Source organism: Giraffa tippelskirchi, chromosome 10, assembly GCF_054371585.1.
Source record: "Giraffa tippelskirchi isolate mGirTip1 chromosome 10, T2T-mGirTip1v1.2.pri, whole genome shotgun sequence".
Lineage (NCBI taxonomy): Eukaryota > Metazoa > Chordata > Mammalia > Artiodactyla > Giraffidae > Giraffa > Giraffa tippelskirchi.
The window spans coordinates 5,009,036-5,033,969 of NC_137284.1; the positions used below are offsets into that span (position 1 = coordinate 5,009,036).

General features: G+C 55.8%; 1 protein-coding gene across 5 annotated transcripts in view; it reads right to left on the minus strand.

Moving 5' to 3' along the window:
• Positions 1-1,929: 1,929 nt before the first annotated feature.
• The window catches only part of LRP5 (LDL receptor related protein 5), a 119,893-nt gene continuing 96,888 nt past the window's right edge, over positions 1,930-24,934 (minus strand). For 3 of the 5 annotated variants that reach the window (XM_081531829.1, XM_081531826.1, XM_081531825.1), the window contains 10 exons: positions 24,162-24,370; positions 22,477-22,667; positions 21,665-21,874; positions 18,570-18,695; positions 14,885-15,121; positions 12,520-12,660; positions 10,866-11,102; positions 10,477-10,616; positions 3,956-4,053; positions 1,930-2,394 (listed from right to left, as the gene is read on the minus strand). In XM_081531829.1, coding sequence (XP_081387955.1) covers positions 2,133-2,394; positions 3,956-4,053; positions 10,477-10,616; positions 10,866-11,102; positions 12,520-12,660; positions 14,885-15,121; positions 18,570-18,695; positions 21,665-21,874; positions 22,477-22,667; positions 24,162-24,370 — 1,851 coding nt within the window. In that variant the 3' untranslated portion in view covers positions 1,930-2,132. The remainder of the gene's footprint in view (positions 2,395-3,955; positions 4,054-10,476; positions 10,617-10,865; positions 11,103-12,519; positions 12,661-14,884; positions 15,122-18,569; positions 18,696-21,664; positions 21,875-22,476; positions 22,668-24,161; positions 24,371-24,934) is intronic. The other 2 variants (XM_081531828.1, XM_081531827.1) reach the window with 1 other exon arrangement.

Below are 24,934 nucleotides of genomic sequence, written 5' to 3' on the forward strand. Positions count from 1 at the left end.
GGTCTGCAAAGCAGCCTTGGGACTTTCCCGCTGGTCCAGTGGCTAAGACTCCACACTCCCAATAAGGGGAGCCTGGGTTCAATCTCTGATCAGAGAACGATTAAATAGATCCCATGTGCTGCAGCTAAGACCCAGCACAGCAAATAAATGCATGCATGCTAAGTCGCTTCAGTTGAGCCCGACTCTGTGACCCCATGAGCTGTAGCTCCCCAGGCTCCTTTGTCCATGGGATTCTCCAGGCAGGAATACTGGAGCGGGTTGCCATTTCCTGTAAGTAAAAATAAATTTCAAAGGGGCCTTGAGTGTGGACCCCACCCCCAATCAGCACTCAGGACGGGCCGCCCACTCTCACGGTTCGTCTGCACCAACAGCTGGTCACCCCGTCCTCAGCATCTGCTCTCGAGAGGTCCCAGCAGCAGTGGCACCAGCAAGCCCACCTGTGTCTACTGCTGTCAAGGCTGATGAGCCATGACCTCGGGAGACTCCCAGGCAATCAGGGCTCAGGGGAGGCTCCTCAAAAGTCTGTCCCAGGGCTTCCCTGCTGGCTCAGTGGTAAAGAGTCCACCTGCCAATGCTGCAGACATGGGTTCGATCCCTGGTCCGGGAAGATCCCATGTGCTGCGGAGCAACTAAGCCCGTGTGCCACAATTACTGAGCCCATGCTCCACAACAAGAGAAACTACTGCAATGAGGAGCCTGTACATCCCAACTAGAGAGTAGCCCCTGTTCCCTGCAACTAGAAAAAAGCCCTCGCAGCAACAAAGACCCAGCAGAGCCAAAAATTTTTTTGAAATAATAAAAAGATCTGTCCCAAGAAGCCAGGCCTATCCCAGCTCTGACCCCTGGGCCCACAGTTGGAGCCTTCATGGCCACGCCATCCTCACCCCACCAGACTCCCCTCCGTCGGCTCTCACCCCACACTCCAGGCCTTGGGGGTCAGGAGTGCAGTCTTCTTCCAGTCTTTGTGCTTTGATTCTCCAGTGGAGGGTGTACCAGCACTGCCCCGATTCTCCCCTGACCTCCCATCCACCTCCCCAAGGGTCAAGCCCTTCCTGGCTGTTGCATTTTCCTTCCTCCCAACCCTGCAAAGGTGGTTCTTCCTACCTGGCCCCAGAACAGCCTAGTCTGCTCACAACACACCATGACTCTTGCAGCCTGGGGGCCCCCGGGGCAGGGACCAGGCCCACCCATGTCTCCTCCAGTACCACCCGGGTGGGCACAGGGCAGGCCTCAGGTAGTGTGTATGGACCATCTCGGTGAGGACTGGGCTGTCTGTCTGCAGAGATGGGCGTGGAGGGGGCCAGGGAGAGCAGAAGGGCTGGGGTGTCCCTCCCCGACCCAGGGCAAGTGTGGCTTGGCAGCACCACTGGGTCAACACGGATGGCAGGGCCCCCAGCTCTGTTTTTTTTTTTTTGGCCACACCATGCAGCTTGCAGGATCTTAGTTTCCCAGCCAGGGACTGGACTGGGGCCCTTGGCAGTAAAAGCGCAGAGTGCTAAGCACTGGACCGCCGAGTGGGGTGGGTGTGTCTTGATGGGCTGTAGCACCCCTGAGCTGGCACAACACAGGTCAGACAGTAGGAGGGACCAAGCCAAGGAATAGCCCAAAGCCCAGGTATATAACCTGCAGAGCCCAGTGCCAAATGAAAATGCAGGGCCTCAGTCTTCAAAATTATCTAGAATTTCAGGAGGGCAATCGCAGAGCATAACATCAAGTCGTCCATAAGTCAGGCATCCACGAAGCTGACCCACCCGCAAGCCTCTTCCCAGAGGGCTCACCCCTCCCTGGGGGAGCCTGAAGGTGAGATGCCTGCACCCAGGAGCCCAGGAGGATAAGGGCAGGACTCCGACAGCTGTCCAGGGTGGGTCGTTCACTCCTCGGGGACACGCAGCTCCAACACACACATGGCATGAAAGAATGGCAATGATGTTTTAAAAAATTAGGTTTATAAATATTTTCTCCATTGTACAAAGTTTTTCCCTGTCCTGCCCACCCCATCACTGTTCACATTTCTCCTGTTTTTAAAATCCCAACTATATTTATTTTTTTAAATCATAAAATATATTTTTTTCTTTGTTCATATTTAAAACTATGTACAGGGGCGCTGAGAGGCCGGGGTGGCTCGGCCAAGGTCAGGAGGAGTCCGTGCAGGGGGACGGCGGGGGCGGGAAGAGGTGGAAGTAGCTTCTCTCCGTGGCGGGCGACGGCGGGCAGCTGTCCTCCGCCGACAGGTACTGGCTGTGGGGTGTGGGAGGAGGCGGGTAGGGGTCTGAGTCCGAGTTCAAATCCAGGTAGTACTTGCTGGCCTTCCAGCGGCTGGCGCTGTAGTCACTGTCACACACATCCGTGCTGCAGGGCGTGGTCGGGGGCGCCACGCCGCGGATGATGTAGGGCCTGGAGAGGATGCAGGGAAAGGGAGCCTGCATTCAGAGTGGCCCACGTGCACATCCATCCATCCCCAGGCCTCTCTGAGCCTCCACATTGCCACCTCTAAAGTGAGTGCGCCTGCACTTGCCTTGCAGGCTGCCAAGTACCAGCCCTGGCAAGGACTGCAGCCCGGGGCCAAGGTCACCTTTATGGAGAATGAGGTCCCCAGAGCCCCCTTGGGAGTAAACTTACTCAACCTCTCTGAGCTTCCATTCTCCTTGACAAAATGGGAAGGATGAAACAGTGACCATTTCAAAAGCGGCTTGTGAGGATTAAAGTGAGATTCTTCATGGAACGTGCTAGAAACAGTGCCCAACAACAGAAAGTGCTCGACGACTACCACCCCTTTGTATCATTACTGTAAGTAGTGGAGACCAGCGGGCCTGGGAGGGTCCCGTCTTGATCCCGGGGATGTCTCCTGATGACCCCCGTGACCATCGCCCTGTAGCCTGGGCCCAAGATGGGGCTCACAGTGGGCAGGAAGGGAGAGCCGGCTCCAAAGGGCCCGCCGCTGAGGAAGGTGCAGCAGGACACCCCATGTGGGGCCCTGGGAGCAAGCAGGACCCCCAACAGACCGTGCGGAGGGGAAAGGTACTGGAGGCAGGCCCGAAATGAGGACACGGGAGCAAAGCAGACTGGAGGCTGAGGGGGGCTGGCCTGCTGGAGTGGACGTGACAGCTCTGGGGACAGGCTGTGACGCTGAGGCGCTGGGGAGCCACTGCAGGTTCTTGACCAGGGTCGTGACCACCCGATCAAGAGCTGCGCCTCCTGGAATCGGCCGGCTCCCCTTCCAGGCCCGGGAGTCCCCAAAACGGCCACCAGAGGGCAGGCGCCGCCGCTCTCCGAGGGTCCGCGGCTCCAGCACCACGGAGGCGCCTCCCCCAGCCCCCCGCCCAGATCCCGGTTCTCTACGCGGGAGGCAGGGGGCAAGCCTAGCGGGGCCCAGCCTCCACGTGCTCCATCAGGTAGCCCGCCCGGGGCGGGGGTGGGCCCTGTGGGTTGAGACCACAGGGTGGTTGAAGCTCAGCAGGTTCAGCTCGGCCAGCCTGGCTCGGACCCGCCCCTGGACACGGGCCAGCGGAGCCGGACCCAACGTCCCCTGTAGCAGGCCTGCACCGGGAGGAAGGAGGAAGGATCGCCCCGTCGAGGGCCGGCCTCGCCCGCTCTCCCGCGGATGTGGGTTTGCTCCTTCCCGGGGGAGGCATCGCGCGGTGGTGGCCCTGCCGCCGTCCCCGAGCCGGATTCAAGCACCGTCTGAGCGCAAAGCCCTCGGGAACCCGGCCAGCCGCGGTGGGGACCCCCGGTGGCCCTCGGGGACCCGGCCAGCCGCGGTGGGGACCCCCCGGTGGCCCTCGGGGATCCGGTCAGACGTGGTGGGAACCCCCGGTGGCTTTCAAAGACCCCCAGGGCTCCCACCCGCGGGTTCCGGGTGCTTTCTGACCTCAGCGCGCCCCGCGCTGCGCCGACCCCTCCCCGCTGTCTCTCCCGGGAAAGGGGGCCAGGCGCGGGACCGCGGGGGGCTCCGTACCTGTACGGCCTGGCGGCGGCGGGAATGTTGGAAGCGTAGAACACGTCCACGTTGTACAGGGAGGGGTCCGTGGCGGGGGACGGCGGCGGGTTCAAAATCTGAGGGGAGGCCAAGCGAGGTCACACGCGCCGCGGAGCCCGCGGTCCCCGCCACCCCCGCCCGCCTTGCCTCCTCCCGCGACCCCTCCTGGTCTGGGGACGGGAAGCGGCAGCCGTGGCCTGAGGGTGGGCACGCGGAGGGGCAGAGTAGGGTGGCCGCCGGGCCGCCCCGCTGACCAGTGGTGACCCCAGGCCAGCGCGTTCAGGTCCCCGACGGGTCCTGCACCCCGGTCACCAGCGGGGAGGTGTACCCTGCAGGCCTGGGCGTGTCGCTACCTCCCGGAGCGCCTGGGAGGTTCCTCTGGGACTTTTACTTCCCCATCTCCTTATACGTGGTGCAAAAGTCTAATCTCTATAATTCACTCCTTATTCCAAACACTCCCGGGGGAACCCTGAGGATGCAGGGGCGGGGGCTGGAGGGGGGGTTCCACCCACCAGGGAGGGGCTACAGCCTAGCTTTCCGCCTGGCCAGCGTCTCAACAAAACAGGAAAGGGTGCCCCTTTCTCATGGGACTACACTGCCCCCAAACTGTGGTGCTAAAGACACAACTCTTCCCCCCAAGCATGCGCCCTCCAGAGCCAGGCAGCACACGACTGACCCCCACAAGAAGGGCCCAGACACTGGTTAGATCTGCACTTCCCTGCCCTCCTCCACCTCCTGCTAGCTGTCCCTGCAGGGGGCACAGCAGGCAGAGGGCTATCACTGCACGTGTGCCCTGAAGGACAGACTCTCCCTGGGTCTCTGGGGTGGTGGACAGGGCACAGCCTGTCCCGGGGAAGATGTGGATTGAGTCCTTTGTAGCACCTCCCAGCTGCAGCAGGCTCCCTGGTGAGGGACTTCCCCTTCAGAGGCCTCAGTAGCTTCATCTCTAAAATGGGGCTAGGGACTTCCCTGGTTGTCCAGTGGTTAGGACTCTGCGCTTCCAATGTAGGAGGTGTTGGGTTCAATCCCTAATCAGGGAACTAAGATCCCACATGCCTCAGAGCGAGGCCAAGAAAAAAAGAAAAATTTAAAAAAGAAACAAAAAAATTAAGAAGACTTGCTTCCTAAGGCAGTCCTGACACTTGGTGAATAACCTACAGGAAAAGCCCAGGCCCTTCCCCAACCCTTCAGGAACCACATGGACCCCTCTCCTTATTCTGGGGGAAGGGTCCTCTTCAGCCCAAACAGCCAGCCTGGGGATGCTCAGGATTTGACCCCAAAGCTGGGAAGGTACAGCTGGGGGGAAGAGGAGAGCAGAAACCAGGCAGGGAGCACCACCAGCAGAAAGGGCCTGGCCCCCTGCTGCCCCTCACCCCAGGTTGCAGGGAGAGCTTTTTCTGCATCTGCCCTTGAACTTGACAGGACCTGGCTCCTCTTCACTTCCGCCTCCAAGGAGCTCTGGGATCCTGCCCATAACCCCCTCCCTGCAGGCTGTCAGAGCTACCTCCCCCAGGGAGGGAAGGTCAAGGAAGGGTTGTGGGGAAGTCTTCCCAGTAGGCAGATCTCTAGCAAGTTCTATTGGTGCAGCACCTCGGCCACTTCTCTATCTGGTGGCAGCTGGGGGCTCTTCTCCAGTCACTCCCTCCCAGATAATCTGCTTTTCCTGTGTTCTAAAGAGTCCTCTTTACCTCTCACTGGCCAACGCCCTGGAATGCCAATCCCTGCTAATAACGTATTGAACTTTCTCTGTTCAAATCACCATATGGTTTCTGTCTGCTGATTGGACCTCAACTCGTAAAAGCTGCCTGGAAGCCATCAGCGCAGAAAGAGTCAGTACCTCCAGACTCACTCAGACCTTCTAATTACATTCCAAGGGCAAGTTTTAAATACAAACATGAAACCTTGAGAACATTAAGAGAACATAGAAAGAAACTTTTTTATGAGGAGGGAAAGCCTTTCTGGGCATGACCAAAACCCCTCCAAACTTAATTTCATGGTATAAATGGCAAAACACAGCATAAACCAAACCAAAAGACAACAAGCTAGGAAAAATATTTTCAACCCATATCCAGGCTAATTCTTTTAATCTATCTACATCTCTACACAAAGAGCCCAGTCACTCAGTCATGTCTGACTCTTTGCAATCTCAGGGGCTGGAACCCACCAGGCTCCTCCGTCCACTGAATTCTTCCAGACAAGAATACTGGAGCCGCTTGCCATTTCCTGCTCCAGGGGATCTTCCCGACCCAGGGATCGAACCCACATCTCTTGCGTCTCCTGCATTGGCAGTGGAGTTCCTTACCTCTAGTGCCACCTGGGAAACCCAAAGAGCCCTTACAGATGGATTAAAAAAAAAACCAAAAACCAACAACCCAATAGAAAAAGGACATAAATGCACCTTTCTGAGAAAATAAAACTACAAAGGTTATTAACCACACAAAAAGATGTTTGACGTCATTTGTAATAAGAGAAATATAAATTACACTATACCATTTTTACCCTAAATTGGATCTGAGGCGAGTCAGAGGGACAGTCATGCCGGTGGTGCCCTCTGCTGGTGGAAAGAGGGCCTGTCGTCTTTTGAGGACCCCCTTGGCAAGAAAAGTCAAGATGACTTTCAGCCTTAGCTACAGGGCATCTTCCTGGCGTCTCCCCTAAATGAGGAAAATGCAGGAGTTTTGAGCATTGCTGTTGGGGTAACAAGATCCTGGGGTGACTAGACACCCACTAGTGTGGCCCAGCCAGACCCCAACAGAGGGCTCTGTCTAGTCACCAAGAAGGGGGCCTGCTCTGCCCGAGAAGGAAAACAAACTTCAGGGTGCAGCAGAGACCGGGTGGGGAGTGGTCAGCTCGGGCAGAATGGCCCCGGGGAGGGGGGGTAGTTACCACTCAGTCCCTCGGCCTCCTCATTGCGAAATAGGGTGGGGACAGCGCCCCTTTCCGGGGTCGGGGTGATGAGAAGGCATTCCTCAGAAGTGCTGGGTAAAGGCCAGCCCTTCACTGAGCCTCAGAAGCAAAAAGGGAGGCTGAGTCAGTTCTAATGAGGTGGATGAAACTGCAGCCTCTTCTAGAGTGAAGTCAGTCAGAGGGAAAAACACCAATACAGTATATTAATGCATATATATGGAATTTAGAAAGATGGTAACAACAACCCTATATGCGAGACAGCAAACAAGACACAGGTATAAAGAACAGACTTTTGGACTCTGTGGGAGAAGACAAGGGTGGGATGATTTGAGAGAACAGCATTGAAACATGTATATTACCGTATGTGAAATGGATCACCAGTCCAAGTTCGATGCACAAAACAGGGCAAAGTCGGTGCACTGAGACAATCCAGAGGGATGGGATGGGGAGGGAGGTAGGAGGGGGTTTGGGACAGGGGACACATGTATACCTATGGCTGATTCGTGTCAATGTATGGCAAAACCCACCACAATATTGTAAAGTAATTAGCCTCCAATTATAATAGATAAATTCATTAAAAAAAAAAAGTGAGGCTGAGAGAGGAGCTACCATTACCTTCAGATGCTATCATGCGGGTTTTAAAAAGTACATACGAACTACACTGTATGAGATGCTAATGGGGGATACATGTCATTACACATTTGTCCGAACCCACAGAATTCTACCAAGAATCCAAACCACCAAGAGTGAACTCAGATATAAACTGTAGCCTCTGGGTGCAGGTTCATGGACTGTAACCAGTGTTCCACTCTGGTGTGGGAGGTTGATCATGGGGGCGGAGAGGGGATTTGGGAAGTCTCCCTACTTCCCTCCCAATTTTACTGTGGATCTAAAATTGCTCTAAAAATAAAAAGTTGTCTTTGGGACCTCCCTGGTGGTCCAGTGGCAAAGACCCCGCGCTCCCAATGCAGGGGGCCCGGGTTCGATCCCTAATCAGGGAACTAGATACACGTGCTGCAACTAAAGGTTCGCATACTGTGACTAAAGACCCTATGTGTCATAACTAAGACCCAGAGCAGACAAATAAACAAGCAAATAAAAATAGATTTTTAAAAAGCTGTCTTTAAAAAATGCATATGTAAAATTGGTGAACTCTAAATAAAGTCAAAGGGAATTATATCAATGCACTGGTTATGATATTGTATTACTGTTGTAGACTTAATGTCTGGGTCTCCCCCAAATTCATATACTGAAACCTAATCTCCAACACGATGGTTTAAGAGTAGGACCTTCTGGAGGTGCTTAAGTCACAAGGGTAGAGCCCTCAGGGATAGAATAACTGTCCTTAAGAAAGAGACCCTGGGGGCTTCCCTGGTGGCCCAGTAGTTGAGACTCCATGCTTCCACTGCAGGAGGCTGCAGGTTCGATCCCTGGTCAAGGAACTAAGATCCACAAGGCACGGCCAAAAAAATTAAAAAAAAAAGAAGACCTCAGAGAGCTCCTCTGTGCCTTCCACCACATAGGGACAAGACAGTCACTATGAACTAAGAATCGGGCTTTCAACAGTGAGAAACCAGAACCTTGATCTTTAATGTCCCAGCCGCTAGAAGTGTGAGAAATAAATGTGTGTAGTTTAAGCTGCCCAGTCTATGGTATTTTTGTTACAGCATGACGCATGTGCTATGACAACCATAGTTACATAAGATGTTACCAATGGGGCAAACTGGTGAAAGGGAGATGTGACAGCTCTGTATTTTATTTTACAACCACAGATAAACCTACAAGTATCTCCAAAATTAAAGAAAAAAATTACTCTCTTTGCTGGGAAGATAAAGTCTAACCCTCGTCTGCTCGCCTTTGCACAGATTTCCTCTGGGAGGACGCACAATGAACTCCGCACAGGCTGTGCCTTTGGGGAGGGATGAGTTCCTGGTCACGGTAAAGGCTTGGCCTTCTTTTCACTGTGCCCTTTGAATTCTGTACCATGAACGTATATCACTGATTCAAAGCAACATAGTTACTTTTTAAACAGCTGGCTCCACGAGGGGTTTCTTTTGGGGATGATGAAATGTTCTAAATTTAACCATGGTGATGACTGCACAATTCTGTGAATATACTAAAAACCACGGAATTGTACACTTTAAGGGGGTGGATTGTATGGTATGTGAATTATATCTCAATAAAGCCATTGTAAAAAACTGCTGGTGGTCAGTGTCGTCTCTTGTTGCCAAGTACAATCCCCCCAGCTCCCAGCTCCCCCAGAGGCTGCAAGCATCCTGATGTCCATGTCGCGGCGGGGGGGCGGGGGGGGGCAGTGGCCTGTACTGGAGTCAGCTCAGCCTCACACGGGTTCCTGGGGCTTCTAGCTGGCTACATGGAACATCCAAAGGTCAGGTGACGATAACAGCAGGAAGGACGAGAATGGTGGTGGAGGGGGGAGGTTCCTCAGCTCCAGTCTCCTGACTCCTTGCTTCCCCTACCCCTAAACAGCCCTGCCCTGTAGCCTCCAGGAGACTTGGACCGAATCCTGCAGACCTGAGATAATAATCCCCACTGCTGCCTCCTTCCTAGACCCTGCCAGGATAAGGTGCGATAAGGAAGGGCAACACCTTGGATATGGGGGACACTCAGAAGGGCGGGCAGGCCCAGTTGTAGTGGGTGGTGCTCGCTGGGACCCCCCAGAGAAATTTCAAGGGGCCATCTTCACCTCAGAAGAGCATTCCATCACAGGAAGTCAGGTTTTGAAGAATTAAGAAGCACAGAACCAGGTAAAGTCAGAACCTGACACGTACCCCCAGATTCACGTCCATGCATCAAGTTGACCCAGTTATCCTGGGCCATGCTCCTGGCAATGGGGGGCTTTCCCAGCCAGCATGGAGGAGAAGATCCCCCTGGGGATCCTACAGCGGGACCTGGACACCAAGGGCTTCAGAGTGGCACCCTCTACAATCATTTCCTTCCAGGGTGTGGCCTAGGGCCAGCCCACATCCCACTTGGGCTGCCGGAAGCTCCAGGGAGCAAAAGTCAGCACAAAAGTCACTGTGTGAGTGCCTGTCCTTAGAAAACAATCCAGCTACTTTCTGGGAACCAGCAAGGCCTTAGTGGGGAAAATAGGGTGTTTCTGGTGGGGACACTGAAGGGAAGCTCATGTCCATCCAGACAGGCCCTGCTGATGGGGGAGGCCCTCGGAATAAAGACTGTACCCGGACACGAAGATGCCGGATAGCAACCCTGGGAGGTGGGATTATGGGTGTGACTTCCACTTTTTAGACTTCATGTGACTTCCGGATTATCCACAAGGAACACGGAGTGCTCTTTTCTAAACAGGAGACCCAAGGGGTGGGAGGGAGGTCCAAGAAGGAGGGAATATATGTACAAACACAGATGATTCACTTCGTTGTACAACACTGTAAAGCAATTCCACTCCAATAAAAGAAGAGAAGAAAAAAACTACAGGTCAGGACGGGGAGGTGAGGGAATGCATCCACCATCCTGAGTGATAGAACGGCTGGCTAGTAATTCTAGAAATCCTGATGTCATGAGTTGGGGGTGGGGAACCCCGAGCCAGCCAGGCTCCTCCTGCTCCCACTCACCGGCGGGTATAGTGTAGCCTTGGTGCTGGAAGAGCTGCTGGATGAAGCCCCAGTGACGTGGTTCCGGTCGTAGAGGGGCACCCCGGCCCGACCGCCCATCAGGCTCACGGAGCTCATCATGGACTTGCCACATGAAATGCCTGTGGGAGGGGGGCCAAGGCCTGGTCAGGGGCCAGGGCGCCCCACGGACACGGCGCGCTTTCTCCAGCCCCTCTTCCCAGGAGACCCAGGTTCAGGAAAGGAGGCCCCACGTGACGGGTGTCCCCAGTGGGTGACTCAGACGAGCTCAGGTCAAGTCCAAAGAGCATTTCTGACCCCCTCGCCCTGCAGCCCGCCCTGAGCGCCCTCCCCACCTCCTCCAGGGCCCTCGCGGGGCTCAGGCTCCTCACCTGTGAAGGGACCGTGCTGGGAGCCGCCGGGGGCGATGAAGTTGAGGGGCACATGGGGGGTCCCGCTGACGTACTCGTGCGGGAAGGGCCCGTTGGCGCCAGCGTAGCGCTGGCACACCACGCGCTGGCACACGAAGTAGACTCCCCCCATGATGAACAGCGACAGGATGATGCCGATGACCGGCCCGATGGCGCTGCTGTGGGCTGGACCGTCGTCCGAGGGCAGCTTGGTGATTTCTGCCAGAGGCCGGGCAGGGAGAGACGGTGGATGTCAACCCAAACAGAGTGGGTCTCCTGTGGGGGGCAGGCGCTGTGTGCCCTGGAGGGCTCGTACCCGCCCCAGCCCAGCACCCACTGATGCAGCTGCTGGGGGGGCGAGGGCAGCACCCCTGAAGGGCTTGCCCCCTCCAGCCTGCCCACAGCAGCCTCCTGCCCCTCCTCAGCTGCACTGAGCTCTCCCACCGCCCCCAGTCCCTCACCAGTGACTCCTCCAAAGCAGCCTCCTATTCACGCCCCTGACCCGGAGCTTCCCGGTCTGGGCTCTAGACTCAACCTTGTCCAAAGAACACTCACTTCCCCATTAGGTCAGCACAACGGTTCTAGGGACAATCAACTCTGTTCCCTCCAGCTGGCCAAACTCCCCAAAGGAAGGGAGGAAAGTTGCTGGTTCCAGCGAGGAGGCCTGACTATGGATAAAAATCACCCCAACGACTGGGGCCACAGTCACATGGGAGGCTGAAGACAGACACGGTCAGCGTGGACACCTGCCCACCAGAGGAGCAGGGCTCAGACCCCCACTGCTGCCCTCTGACCCCAGACTTCACCCCTGAGGTGGTAGCTGAGGGGCCTGACCTGGGTGGATGGGATGGTACGAAAGTGCTCGGTGAGTCCCCTGGGGGCCCCTCTTTCTCTCCTGTTCATAAGTCATCTCTATCCTGTAGTCAGAGCTCTCAACCCTGGTCCTTCTGCTGTGAATGAAGGGGCCACATCCCCAGATGTATGGACGGGGTCACCCCCACTTCCTGGGAATCCAGTTCCCTTCCTGTCTGAATCCGACAGCCTTTCAAGAGCCACTGCCTCCAGGAAGTCTTCTCTGACTGCCCTTATTTCCCATCCTCTGGCCTCTGTACTCCTGACTGTACAGACCATGTCATTCAAGGGGCATGCAGCACGTGTGTGTACGAATGTGTGCGTGTGTGCATGTGCACGTGTGTTTCTGCGCATGATCACACACGGCTCCTCCTCAGCCAGACAGCAGGCTGCCAGGGAAGGGACCCAGCCCCTATTCCATCAGGTGATCTTGTCTGGCAGACGCTGCTGAGTGAGGTCTCTGGGCAGAAACAATGCTGCCTCTGCCTGCCACTCAGGCCCAGCCCACCACAGTCAGCCCCACCCACCTCTGTCTTCTCCAAAGGGGGTCTGCTTCTGTGCCTCTGTCTCAGTTAAAATGCCCCTTAGCTCTGTCTCTCCCTCCTCACAGCTGCCTCCACCTCCAGGAAGGCCTCCCTGACTCCCCCACCAAGGCCTGATACTCCCAACCTCCCAGCCTCTTTAGTCCTCACCATTTCCTCCCTCTGGACCCCAAGGTCCTGGAACAGAAGCCCAGCACAGGGTGACCCACATCAACCCCGCCCTCTGCAGGAAGCCAGCTCACCGCACATGAGTTCGTCAGAGCCGTCGACGCAGTCCGGAAAGGAATCGCACTGCTGTTTGATGAGGACGCACTGGCCGCTGGCACAGCGGAACTGGTTGGGCAGGCAGACGGCTGCAAGGAGGGGTCTTGCGTTCAGAGAGGCTGGAGGGCATGATGCAGCCAGGAGCACTAAGCAGATGACCACCAAGAGGTGCACCCAGCCCCGCAACCCCAGACCCAGCAGCAGAGGCCTGGGATCCAAATGCAGAGCAGACAAAGGGACCCCTTCGAGGACCAGGTCAGGGCATGGTCCCGGCCAAACCAGTCTTCACCCTCCGCTCGATAACCCCCTTTTCAAGGCCTGTGAAATACTGGGGACAGGCTGGCAAGGAAGAGACCTCAGCGCCCCAGGGCGGTAATTATTCACCAGGATCCTACCATGGGTTAGGCTTGCAAAGCACCAGATCTCCCACAGCCCCTGAGCCCAGGCTCTCTCCCAGGTGATGGGGAGGTGAGAGTCAACCAGTGGACGGCCCACAGGAGCCAGGCTCCTAACTAGGCGGGGCAGGGGACAGCTGACGCGCCCGCAGAGCTCTGGGGGTCAGGAAGCGGGGGCAGAGCTCAACCGGAAAGGCAGAGGCCGGCCACGCAAGCAACTGGCTTTCGGGGGAAGAGGAAGAGAAAGGCCGGCTACGGCAGCTGCCGCTGCTTCCCTGCTGACCTGGAAAGGGCCCCGGCCCCACGAGGAAGGGAGCTGCCTGGGGGCTCGCTGGTCACCTGCCCCCAGTACTTCCTGTCTACGCTCCCCACCTGCCCTGGCCCAGGCACCCCACGCTCGAAACTGGAGATGAGGAACCCTGTCTGTGCAACGAGTGGGCAGATCTCCTGGTCACCGAGCAGGAGAGGAAGCTTCTGAAACGGAGGGTGGAACCCAGAGCCTGCACCAGGGCCTGCTGTTCTCCCAGGGCTTCCTTTCACCAGGAGAAACTCTCACAATGGGAGGAGGCGGGGAATAGTTCCTAATCAGGGTTCCTGCTACCAGCCGAGATCTTGGCCACCAGACCAAGCTGAGGCCAACAGTGTAAGGCAGGGCTCAGAAAACTCTTCTGTAAAGAGACAGATAGGTCTCTACAGTAACTACTCAACTCTGCTGTTTCCAGGCAAGACAATATGTAAATGAACGAGCCTAACTGTGTCCCAGTAAAACTTATGTGGCTATGTTGGTAAAGAATACCAACTTTCAAAAAAAAAAAAAAGAATACCAACTTATCCTGGTGGCTTAGATGGGAAAGAATCTGCCTGCAACGCAGGAGACATAAGAGACAGGAGTTCGATCCCGGGGTCGGGAAGATCCCCTGGAGAAGGGCATGGCAACCCACTCCAGTATTCTTGCCTGGACAATCCCATGGATGGAGGAGCCTGGTGGGCTACAGTTAATGGGGTCCCAAAGAGTCGAACATGACTGAGGTGACTTAGCATGCACCCGAACCTTAATTTACCGAAATAGGTGGTGGCCTGGTTTAACCCTTCGGCCACAGTGTGCTAATCCCTGGCCTAGTCTCCATCAAGTCCTCAAAGGGTCTGTGAGCTGGAAAGACTTTACGACTAGCTTTATACAAACATTTGGGGGAATGACCCCCAGGACTTCATCTTCCATAGAATGGCTGCTTATCATGAGTGGATGGGGAACAGATAAAATCTGAGTTATCCAAGTACAGGACCCAGTGGCTATGGGGGTAGCAGCTAGAAAGACCTATTAACAGCTATCTCAGTAGCAGTCAACACGGGGCCATGGTGCTGACAATATGTGGCAGGAACCAACCGAGAAGGTCATTTATAAAAGAAAAAACTCAGAGGGAGCACAGACATTTGTCTCACTGTCACGGTCTAAAGGAAAATCCTGCTGGTCAGAGTGGACCCAGGCTGATCAGATAAATCTTTCTGTAACTCCTGGTTCAGTGGGATGCTAGAAATCACCCAGAAGTAAGCATTATCCCACAGACTCGTTGGTGGAGGACAGCATTGCCTTTGGGTATGGGGACTAACCAGGGTGTAAACCATGGCAAGCCAGCTGACTAATGCATTTGTCTTGGATTTCTGTAAAATTCTTGACTGAATGAGAGAAGGCAAGATAGATTCTCATAGACCACCTTCATGCCAAACTGGTAGGGCAGATGGCAGGAGCCTTCAGGGGGCCTAAAGCTAACATTTTTCCTTCCCAAGCTGAGGAGTCTTGGCAAAGGTTCTACCGTGACCCTACTCATGTGCCGCCTGATAAAGCCCAAACTCCAGGAGGGCAAGGGAGTGCCCTAGGGGATGGGCGGGGCCATGCAGACGGCGGAGCCTTGCTGGGGGGCGGGGCCGGGAGGCGGGGGCGGGGCCTCACCGTCGCAGTCCGCCTCATCCGAGCGGTCCTGGCAGTCGGCCTCGCCATCACAGCGGAGCCGCAGGTCCACGCACTGGCCCCGCGCACAGGGGAACTGCGCGGCCGAGCACACTGGGCAGCCCTCCTCGTCGCTCTGGTCGTCACACTCGGGGAAGCCGTCACAGCGCCAGGCCCCGGGGATGCAGTCGATCTCCCCAGTAGCGCAAGCGAACTGGTCGGGGGAGCAGGTGGGAGGCTCTGCGGAGCAGAGAAAGACCATCATAGGCGTCGGCTTTTGGGCAAAAGCCAGGCGAAGCACACCCGGCTTTCAAAGCGGGGAATACGCTCAGTTCATACATGCTGTATCCACCTCGTCTCCACTGCCCTGCGTCCTGTCTTCCCACCTCCAGCCCCAAGTAGGCCATGAAGCTGTCGACCCAAAGCATAGGGTGTGTGTGCAGGGCCTGGTTACACCGGAGTGTCCACTGCACCCCCACTGGAAGTAGAAGGGTCAGAAAGCCAGTGGTCACCACCCACACCTATTACACATTTGGGGCAATGGGGCCAGAACACTGTGAGTGCCCAGAGAGCCCACAGGCATGGTGGTGGGGGCTGGTGGAGGACCCAGGCCAAGTGTGGACAGTAGTACTCAGGGAGGGGCATTGTCCTGAAGGCCTGGACACAGACGGTCATGATGAAGGCCAGGGCGCCAGCAGTGACACTCAGGAGGAGCCCCTTGGCCCCTGGGCTGCCCCCCTTCTTCGGGGTCGTGTCATCATCTCTCCCATGTCTGCTGGAAAATCACAGAAAACTGGAGGCCCGGAAATCAGCCTAAACTCCATTTCAAGTTTAAGAACAGTCATCAATATCCATAAAACCTGATTAAGGAAAAAGATATTGGGAGTTCCCTGGTCATCCAGCAGTTAGGACTTGGACCCTTTCACTGCTGTAGCCAAGGTTCAATTCCTGGGGGGGAACTAAGATGCATAAGCCACAGAGCATGGCCAAAAAAAAAAAAAAAATTTAAAGGACATCAATTTCACAAAAGTATTGATTTCATGATGTACTAACCCTTTCAACATTTGGAACCCAAGTGCCTCCCCCATAACTGCGGGGTCCACACTGGACTAATGAGGATGAGAGATGGGGGAACAGATGTGAGCAAAAATGAACACAATCCCGCTGTTCCCACTGCGTTTGGCCACAGAGGACACACCGGGGACAAAGGAGCCAAAGACGGATGTGTGCACAGTGAGCTGCCAAGGAACACAGGGGCGCTGGCCACAGAAAGCTGTGTATGGACAGTGGCCCATGCCCCACTCCTGAACTCCACCAAAGGCCCTGTGCCTTTGACTGTTGTTTCCACTGCCTGCCCACCCCCACAGCCCAGCCAGAAGGAAGAGGGTCCATGTGAGTCAGGCTCTGATTTCCCGAAGGGGCCCTAGTCCTGGCAGATGTCCCTGGAGAGCCAGGACGTGACAGGGTGTGTGTGTGTGTGTGTGTGTGTGTGTGTCTGTGTGTGTGTCTGTGTGTGTGTGTGTGTGCGTGCACGCGCGTGCACGGACGTGGGGTTGAACCCAGGGTGTGTGTGTGTGTGTGTGTGTGTGTGTGCGCGCGCGTGCACGGACGTGGGGTTGAACCCAGGCTTCTCTCAGCAGCTGGGCAACCTGAGGAAGCTTCAACCTCCCAGGGCCTCCGTTTCCTTGTCCCTAAAACAGAAGCAGCCCGCCTGGATCACCGGATCCTCCCAGAAGTAACAGAGCGGGGCAAGCATGTGCGCGTGCACGTGCGAGAGTGAGAATGTGCGCATGCGCGGCGCCTGGCTGAGCTGGGCTCACACGGCAGTGCCGCTGCGGAGCACACCCTGGCATCGTGGACCGCGCCCTGCCCGTCTCGGTCACTGCATGAGGCACGAGGCTCCATGGCACCTCCTGGGGACCTCCGTGAGCCCCTGACCTTCTGAGAGCCCCCAGAGAAGAGGCCAGGGAAGAATGGAGATGGTGACACAGTGAACACAAGCCTCTTAGGCCCTGAGGAAGGGTGACAGAGGGGTGCGTCCTCCCGTGGGGAACCCCAGGGCTGGGGTCCGGGGGAGAGCTGAGCGCTTGGTGCAGCTCTCTCCCCAGGCCCGGTCTCCTCCAGGGCAGTCTGGATGTCTGTTCGAGCTGCAAAGCCACTCTCAGGCCACAAAGCCATGTGGGCCCTGGGGCCGGAAGTCAGAGAAAGGCCCCTGGGAAGCTCAGGAGAGTTGAGGTGTCCCCGCCGGCAGACAGTCATCAAACGCCCCCCCCCCCTTCTTGGCCACGGTCTCCGGGGTTTACAGTGACGAGGTGGGGCAGGAGAAAGCTCCAGAAAGACAGGCCCGTGGTCCTGCTCCCTGAAATGTGCCATGTGTGGGACAAGGCGTGGGGATGATGGGGGTGAGGGTGAAAAGTGAAGGGGCAGGGAGGGCAAAGACCGGCCCCCTGGAGCTCAGAGGAGGACAGGAGAGGAAAGGAGCACAGGAACCACACACCCAAGGTCACTTGGAGGACCTGGAGGAAGGGGAGAGGAAGCCCGGGGGACTGAGTTTCATCACGGTGACAATGACAGTTGAGCCTTTCTATTACTACCGCCGTCCTCACGACTAGTAGCAGCTGGCATTCCTGGGTGCCATGTGTCAGGGACCATGCAAAGCACTCGGTTACTAATAACAACCCATCAGATACATGCTCTCAGTTTTTCTATTTCACAGAAAAGGAAGTGGAGGATAAGAGGTAAGTGAGCAGCCCAGGGTCACTCAGCTGGGAAGTGGCAAAGCTGGTATTTGAACCCAGGTCTGGCTGACCCTAAAGCTTACATTCTCAACCACTCCCTGTGCAGTCTTTGGAAAGAACAGAGTCAAGGGAAGAAGGAGGGGAAAAGACAGAACTACTGAAAAAATTAGACAAATCCATTATTGGGGATTTCAATGCCTCCATCAGTAACTGACAGCACAAGCAGTCAGGAAGGATACAGACAATCTAAACAACACTGTCCCTCAACTGGATCTAACCGACATTTATAGAAACACTCCACCCAACAATAGTAGATGACATAGCTTCTCAAGCTCATAGGAGTATTCACCAAGGATAGGTCACATGCTGGGGAAGAAAACATATCTGAACAAAGTTAAAAGGATAGAAATCATATGTGTATGCTTAGACCACAATGGCATTAAACTAGAAATCAATAACAGAAAAATAGCTAGAAAATTTCCAACTATTTGGAAATTACACAACACACTTCTAAATAACACAAGGGCCAAAGAATTATTGAGAACAATAAAAAAAATATTTGAACTAACTGAAAATGAAAATACAGTTTATCAAAATTTGTTCAGTTCAGTTGCTCAGTCATGTTCCACTCTTTGTGACCCCATGGACTGCAGCAAGCCAGGCTTCCCTGTCCATCACCAATTCCTGGAGCTTGCTCAAACCCATGTCCATCGAGTTGGTGATGCCATCCAACATCAAAATTTGTGGGATGCAGCTAAAGCAGTGCTTAGAGGGAAATTCAAAGCCTTGAAATGCATGTTAGAAAAGAGGACAAATAACAAGACAGTCTGCTTTGAACACTGGATGCAATAGGGACCATGGATTTTAAAAAATGCCAGGCAACAACCTGGCAGGCAGAGAACAAGGCCCCTGTTCAGTGTCCCAACAGAAAGTACCAAGGTCACACCTACCACCACAAGTCAGCAGGTTCTGCAGGAGCACGAGGTGGACTGGGCATGAGCATCGTGGCGTCCCATCACCCTTGGCGATGCAGATGTGAGAACAGCCTCCATTGTCGCGGGCACAAGGGTGGGCTGCTGTGGAGAGAAAAGAAGGAGGCGGTTGGACTCTGCCTCCAATCTCAGGACATCAGCCTAGAGGAGGGAAGGTGTGAGGGCCAGGCAAGACCTCACAATAACTGGCACTCCTACAGGAGCGCAGCCAACCCTCTCACTTCATTCCTACGGCAGCCAGGCGAGTCTGTTTCCATGGATGCTGCATTTTGCCAATGAGGAAGTGGAGGCCAAAAGCATTTGTAGAACTTTCCCAACATCACACCCCAGCCTTCTGCACCAGCTCCCACCGTGCCCATCATGCTACACTGCCCGCCTATGTGTCTGTCTCTCATGGTGTAGTGGGCTAGTGGTGGGCCCCCCAAAAAATATGTCCACATCCTAATGCCTGGAATCTGAGAATGTGACCTTACTGGGGAAAAGGGTCTCTGCAAATGATGTGATCACCTTAAAGATCTTGAGACGGGGTCTGATTCTGAATTATCTGGGTGGGCATTAAATCTACTAAAAAACGTCCTTATAAGAGACCACAAAAGAGGTAAGGGCTTCCCAGGTGGTGCTAGCGGCAAAAACCTGCCTGCCAATGCAGGAGACATAAGAGATGCAGGTTCAATCCCTGGGTCGGGAAGATCCCCTGGAGAAAGGCATGGCAACTACTCCAGTATTCTTGCCTGGAGAGTCCCATGGACAGAGGAGCCTGGCGGGCTACAGTCTATGGGGTCACAAAGAGTCAGACACAACTGAACTGACTTAGCATACAAGCACACAAGAGGTGAAGACGGGAGAAAACCATGTGATGGCAGAGGCAGAGGCTGCAATTATGCAGCCACAAGAACACCCGTAGCCATGAACCGTCTTCATCATCCCCCTGGTCCCCATCCCCTCAGCCCCCTCATTCCCAGCCTCCAGAGAGAGCACAGCCTTGCAGGCACCTTGATGTTGAACTCCTGGCCTCCAGAACTGTGAGAGAATACATTTCTGTTGCTCTAAGTCACCCAGTTTGTGGTCACTTGTCACAGCAGCTGCAGTAAACTAACACACGTGGAAATTAACGTAGTAAAGGTGGTGAACCCCGGGAACCTTGAATATTTCAATTCCATTAACCTCCTGTGCCCAGTCTCTGGAAGGGTGGCTGACCTCCCCCAGGTGAGAGGAAATGGCAAAGAGCACTCTGCTCCTCACCCCTGCCCCCGAAGACAGATCATGGTTTTTTCCTCCTCAATCTCAAGGATTAGGTGTTTTTAAAATGGTCTCTCCGTCATGGTTGAGAGCAGGGTCAGCCAATTTTTTCCATAAAAAATGAGAAAGTAAATAATTTTGGCTTCACAGGCCAGGCCACTGGTCATGACTCCCAGTCAGCCAGATGCAGGGCAAAGGCAGCCAGGACGACATGGACCCATAGGCTGCAGAGTGCCACCCCTGGTTTAGAGGTTAGCTGTGGGATTGTGTGTGGAAGCAAGATGGGTGGCCCATGTCCCAGATCAACACGGCAGAGCCCTCCGAAGGACTTCCCGCGCTCAACCAAAACGAGGAGCCTCTCCATGTCACCCCAGACCCTGCACATTGGTGCTCACAGACACGCCCTCAGTTTCCAACCTCAAACCTGTTCACTGAATATTTCCTGGCCCTCCCGGCCCCAGTTGCAAGGAGCTGCCGGTCAGTGCACCTGGCTTTCCGCCAACACCATCAGGCAGTGGGTCTTGACCTTTGTGGGCTTGGCATTCGCCGTTCTGACCATTTGCCAGTGACACCCAGGAATCCATGACTTGGCTGAGCATGGTCTAAGGGGCCAGATGAACACAGCATGCTAACCCACAGGTATGGGGTGCCTTGGTTATCTAGAAGCGAGGTTCCTGGTGACTTTACTTATCTGGGACCCAGCTGATTAGCACAGAAACTACCACATAGCAGTCAACAAAGAAGTGACCGATTTGGAGGTCATGTCCCTGATTCTGAGCAGCAAATGCAACAGAAAAAATCCCAGTGGCTGAAGTGTGGGCTCTGGTTGCAAACTCAAGCCCCCGTGTGTTTATTGGCTGGGTGACAGGGGAAGTAATACCCTTACTGAGTTCTTCTTTTTTCAGCTGTAAAATATAATTTCATTTGAAATTATAAATTATTGTGAAGTAACATATACTGTAATAATATACTGAAAACAGGGCTGGGGTGCAAAACAGTCAAAATGCAGTGTGGCCAAGGCAAGAGGCTGACAGGGATGGGCTGGGGTGAGGTTGGGCAGCCCCAGGGCCTTGAAGGCAGCCAGACAGTGGGCATCACAGGACAAGGACAGTGCTCACTCACAACGGCCCTGCTCACTCAGCTGGCAGCCCAGGTGTACTCACTGAATAAAGAGAGAAAAGCAAGAAGACAGAGACAGGTAGACACTTAGACACACACACACACACACCCCTCCATATCCACATATAGCCAAGGACCGGGTGGAGGAACCAGAGGTCCTGATTACAGACATCCCTCTCTCAGGCCCCTGGACACAGCCAGGCTGTGGTAGGCAGAATCCTAAAGTGACCCCCAAATTCCCCACCATACTGCCCAGCTGGGGAGGACGTGATGAGCTATCATGCCCATGGTTTTATCACCTTTCTTGGCAGCGGGACGTACAGGTAAAATTAAGGTTACTAATCAGTTGATTTGGAGTCAATCTAAAGGGTGATTCATCTAAAGCTGGGCCAAACAAATCTCATCGCAGGCACCTGGAAAGCAGAGTGGGTTCAAGAGCTAGAAATGGAGGTCAGAGTGGTCCGATCTGTTGCTAATGGAGAAGGGGACAGGGTGAGGCCCTGAGGGTGGCCTCTGGACACCGAGACTGGACCCAGCCAACAGCCAGAAAGAAAGCGGCCTCAGCCCTACTCTCGCGTTGGTCCACCCTCCTCCCTTTCTCCAAGGGGGCCAGTCCAGGGGTTGCTTGCTCTGTGCAGAGGCACTCCCTCCCCTCGGTGGCCCCCGCACACCCCCACTGCCCGCCTCCCACGTACAGAACTCCTCCAGGCTGATGTCCTCCACAGCATGAATGCCGGTCAGGTGTGCGACACGGCCCTGGACTCGTGTCCGTGCGTCTCCTGTGGTCTTGTCCACACGCTCGATCATCTGCTGCTGGCGGTCAATCCAGTAGAGGTGCTTGCCCAGCACGGTCAGGCCCACGGGCTGCACGATATTGGCATCCTCCAGGGTCAGGCGGTTGGCCCCTGCGAGAGGGATAAGCGCCCCCTGAGTGGCGGCTGACCCCGAGAGCTCAGCCTGGGGGACACTGGGCTCAGACTGGACACGCTCTCTGGAAGGAGGCAGATCTGAGACCTCCTCTCAGACAGCCCTGCTTCCCCCTGGGCTGGCCCTGTGACCACAGCCATGGACCCAAGTTGCTGATCCCCTGAAAGCATGGTGCCTCCCCCCTTCCCCCAGCCCACCCCAACTTCTGGCAGAAAAGCCCTTCCCAGCTCTCATTCTTGCTCCTCTCCAGCCCAGGAGCCTCCAGACTAAGGCAGCCATGGCCAAGCAGCTCTAAGTGCGGGCGCTGGAGGCAAAGGGCACAGGATTCCTGCTTCACCCCACGCTGGGGGCCCCGGGCAGCTGGCTCACCCTCTCTGAGCCTCACTGGACTCTACCAGTCAGGAACCATTCGGGTCCCACATCCTGGAATGCGGCTGGGAGACTCTATGTGCCTCTTCACAGCAGGCCCCCCAACAGACTGTGGCGTATGACCGATGACCAGGAAGGCAGGTGTCCCCGGAGGGTCAGACAGGGTGGCTGCCGAGGGACCAATCCCCAGGGGAGGCCCTAGGGCGCGTACCTGACAGGTCACAGCTCTCGATGCGCTTCAGGTCCGCGTCCACCCAGAAGAGCTTGCCCAGCGTGTTGTCCACCACGAGGGCCACGGGGCGGATGAGACCTGTGGTGAAGAGGACCTCGCGCTCCGTGCCATCCAGGGCTGCGCGCTCAATCTTGGCGGCGCGGTCCTGCATGTTGGTGAAGTACAGGTACCTGCAGAGGGCGGCAGTGAGGACCTGCTGTGTCCTGCCCCGTCCTCGGCAAAGCCCAGGAGAGACCGGCCCCGACCCTGCGACATCCAGCAGGTGAGCCGTCACATGACCCCAGCCTCGAGGGGGTGGCCCCCTCGAGGAGCCGAAAGGTCACACCCTGGAGGGGCTGGAGAATGTCTCCTAAGACCTCATGGCTACCTGAAACCTCGTAATGTGACCTCACTGGGAAACAAGGTGTTGGCAGATGTAATTAAGGATCAAGATGAGGCCACCCTTGGGACTTCCCTGGCGGTCCCAGTTGGTTAAGGCTCCGAGCTTCCACTGCAAGGAGGGCACAGGTTCAATCCCTGGTCAGGGAACTAAGATCCCACATGCTGTGCAAGGGCCCTCAACCAGTGAGAGTGGCCTTAAGAGAGAGAGAAGAGGCCACAGGACACAGAGAGAAGTCCACGTGATGATGGGGGCAGAGCAGAGGGACGTGGTCGCAAGCCTAGGAGCACCCAGGGCCCCTGAAGCTGAGAGGCCGGAAGTAGCCTCCCCTACAGACTCTGGTGGGAGCACGGCCTCCCTGCCCTTGACTCTGGCCCCTGGAACCGCAGGAGAACAGGCCTCCGTGTTTGAAGCCCCCAGTTTGTGGTCACTTGTGGTGGCCCCTCCACTGGTTCCTGAAGAACCACCAGCAATAACTGAGCCCCCGAGTGCTGCACAGCTGGTACTCCCCACTCTCTTCACCAGGAAACTGAGTCCCTGGGAGGTCACATCACACAGGCAGTAAGTGATGGCATCGGGATTTGAACTTGGGTCTGCATGACAGCCTCTGGGTAGGAGCTCCAGCACAGAGTGCCTGGACAGGTCTGATGCTGGCTCTGGATGGCCAGCCCTGCAGGTATCTGGGGTGACCACCATGCTTCTGCCTCCCACCTCCAAACATTCCTAACCTCAAGTCATGGGGCTTTGGGCGCCCCCTGCCCTGGTCCCTTCCTCCGGGACCCTCCACATCTGTCCGCATGTCTCAGTCTACCAGAGAACCTGAGGGCTGACAGTGCGAGTGTCAGGGAGCTTCATGGAAGGAAGAAGCTCCAGGTCAGGTAGTGACCTCCCCGTGGTGGGACCTATGCAAGTGAGTAACTTGCCACTACCTGGGATGCTATGGATAGGATGGCTGTACAGGGTTCAAATTTGATGGGATGGTCCGACAGCTACGAACTAGAGCTCACATCCTGCCTGTGTCTCTCAGCAAAGCCCCCACCCCTGCACAAGCTTTCAATCTAGGCCGCCCCTGGGTGTCTCCGCCCTCTCCCCACGACTGGGAATGAGCTGGTGTTTCCTCGCCCCACCGACCCCTGGCTGTGGTGGCAGGGACCCTGGGGAGCTCCTGATGGATGGGCATGTTGGGGGTAGAAAATCCCTCCCGGCCCGAGAGGCCAGCATTCACGGGATGGGCGCCCGGCGCACCCCAGCAGGTACAGCACCCCACCCCGCGGCGCCCCCGCACCCGCGCTCGGCGTTGACGACGATGGCCCTTGGCTTGTCGCGGTCCCCCCGCAGCACCACGCCCATGGCGTCCCCGTTGAGCCGGTGGACGTTGATGGTGTTGGTGGCCTCGCACGTCCAGAACAGCGTCCGGCTGTAGACGTCGATGCTGAGGTCGTGCGGCTGCCTGTCTGGGTTCTGGCTTTGGCCCGGAGAGGTCAGAACGAAGGGCTGTAAGATGGTAAAGAAACGAGCATCCGCTGGAGACGCAGCGAGGAGAGCAGAGGCCTCTGTCCCGGTCCACAGCGAGCGTCAAAATCTCAACCCCGTTCAGAACCTTTCCTTTCCAACCAGCTCTTGCCCACACGTCCACCTGAGAGTGAAGGGGTTCCCCCAACAGCCTCCGGGGGAGTTCTCGCCATGAGCTCTGGGCCAGGCCCGGCCTCTGGTGATGGCATGGGACCCAGATTGTAGCCAGCCCACCCTGGCTGGCCAGCCCGGGCCTGCTCGCAGAGAGGGGGACCGCCAGGCGGCCAAGTGGTCAGCCAGGATTGCAGGCCCGTGGTTCAAGGCATCTCCTCCTTTCTTATTTCTGTAGACCCAGGCTTTTGGATTAATACTCTCAAGTCTTACTGTCTTTTAAAGTACTCGGGGATTGATGCTGAGGCTGAAGCTCTAATACTCTGGCTGCCTGATGTGAAGAGTTGACTCACTGGAAAAGACCCTGATGCTGGGAAAGATCGAAGGCAAAAGAAAGGGGTGGCAGAGGATGAGATGGTTGGATGGCATCACCAA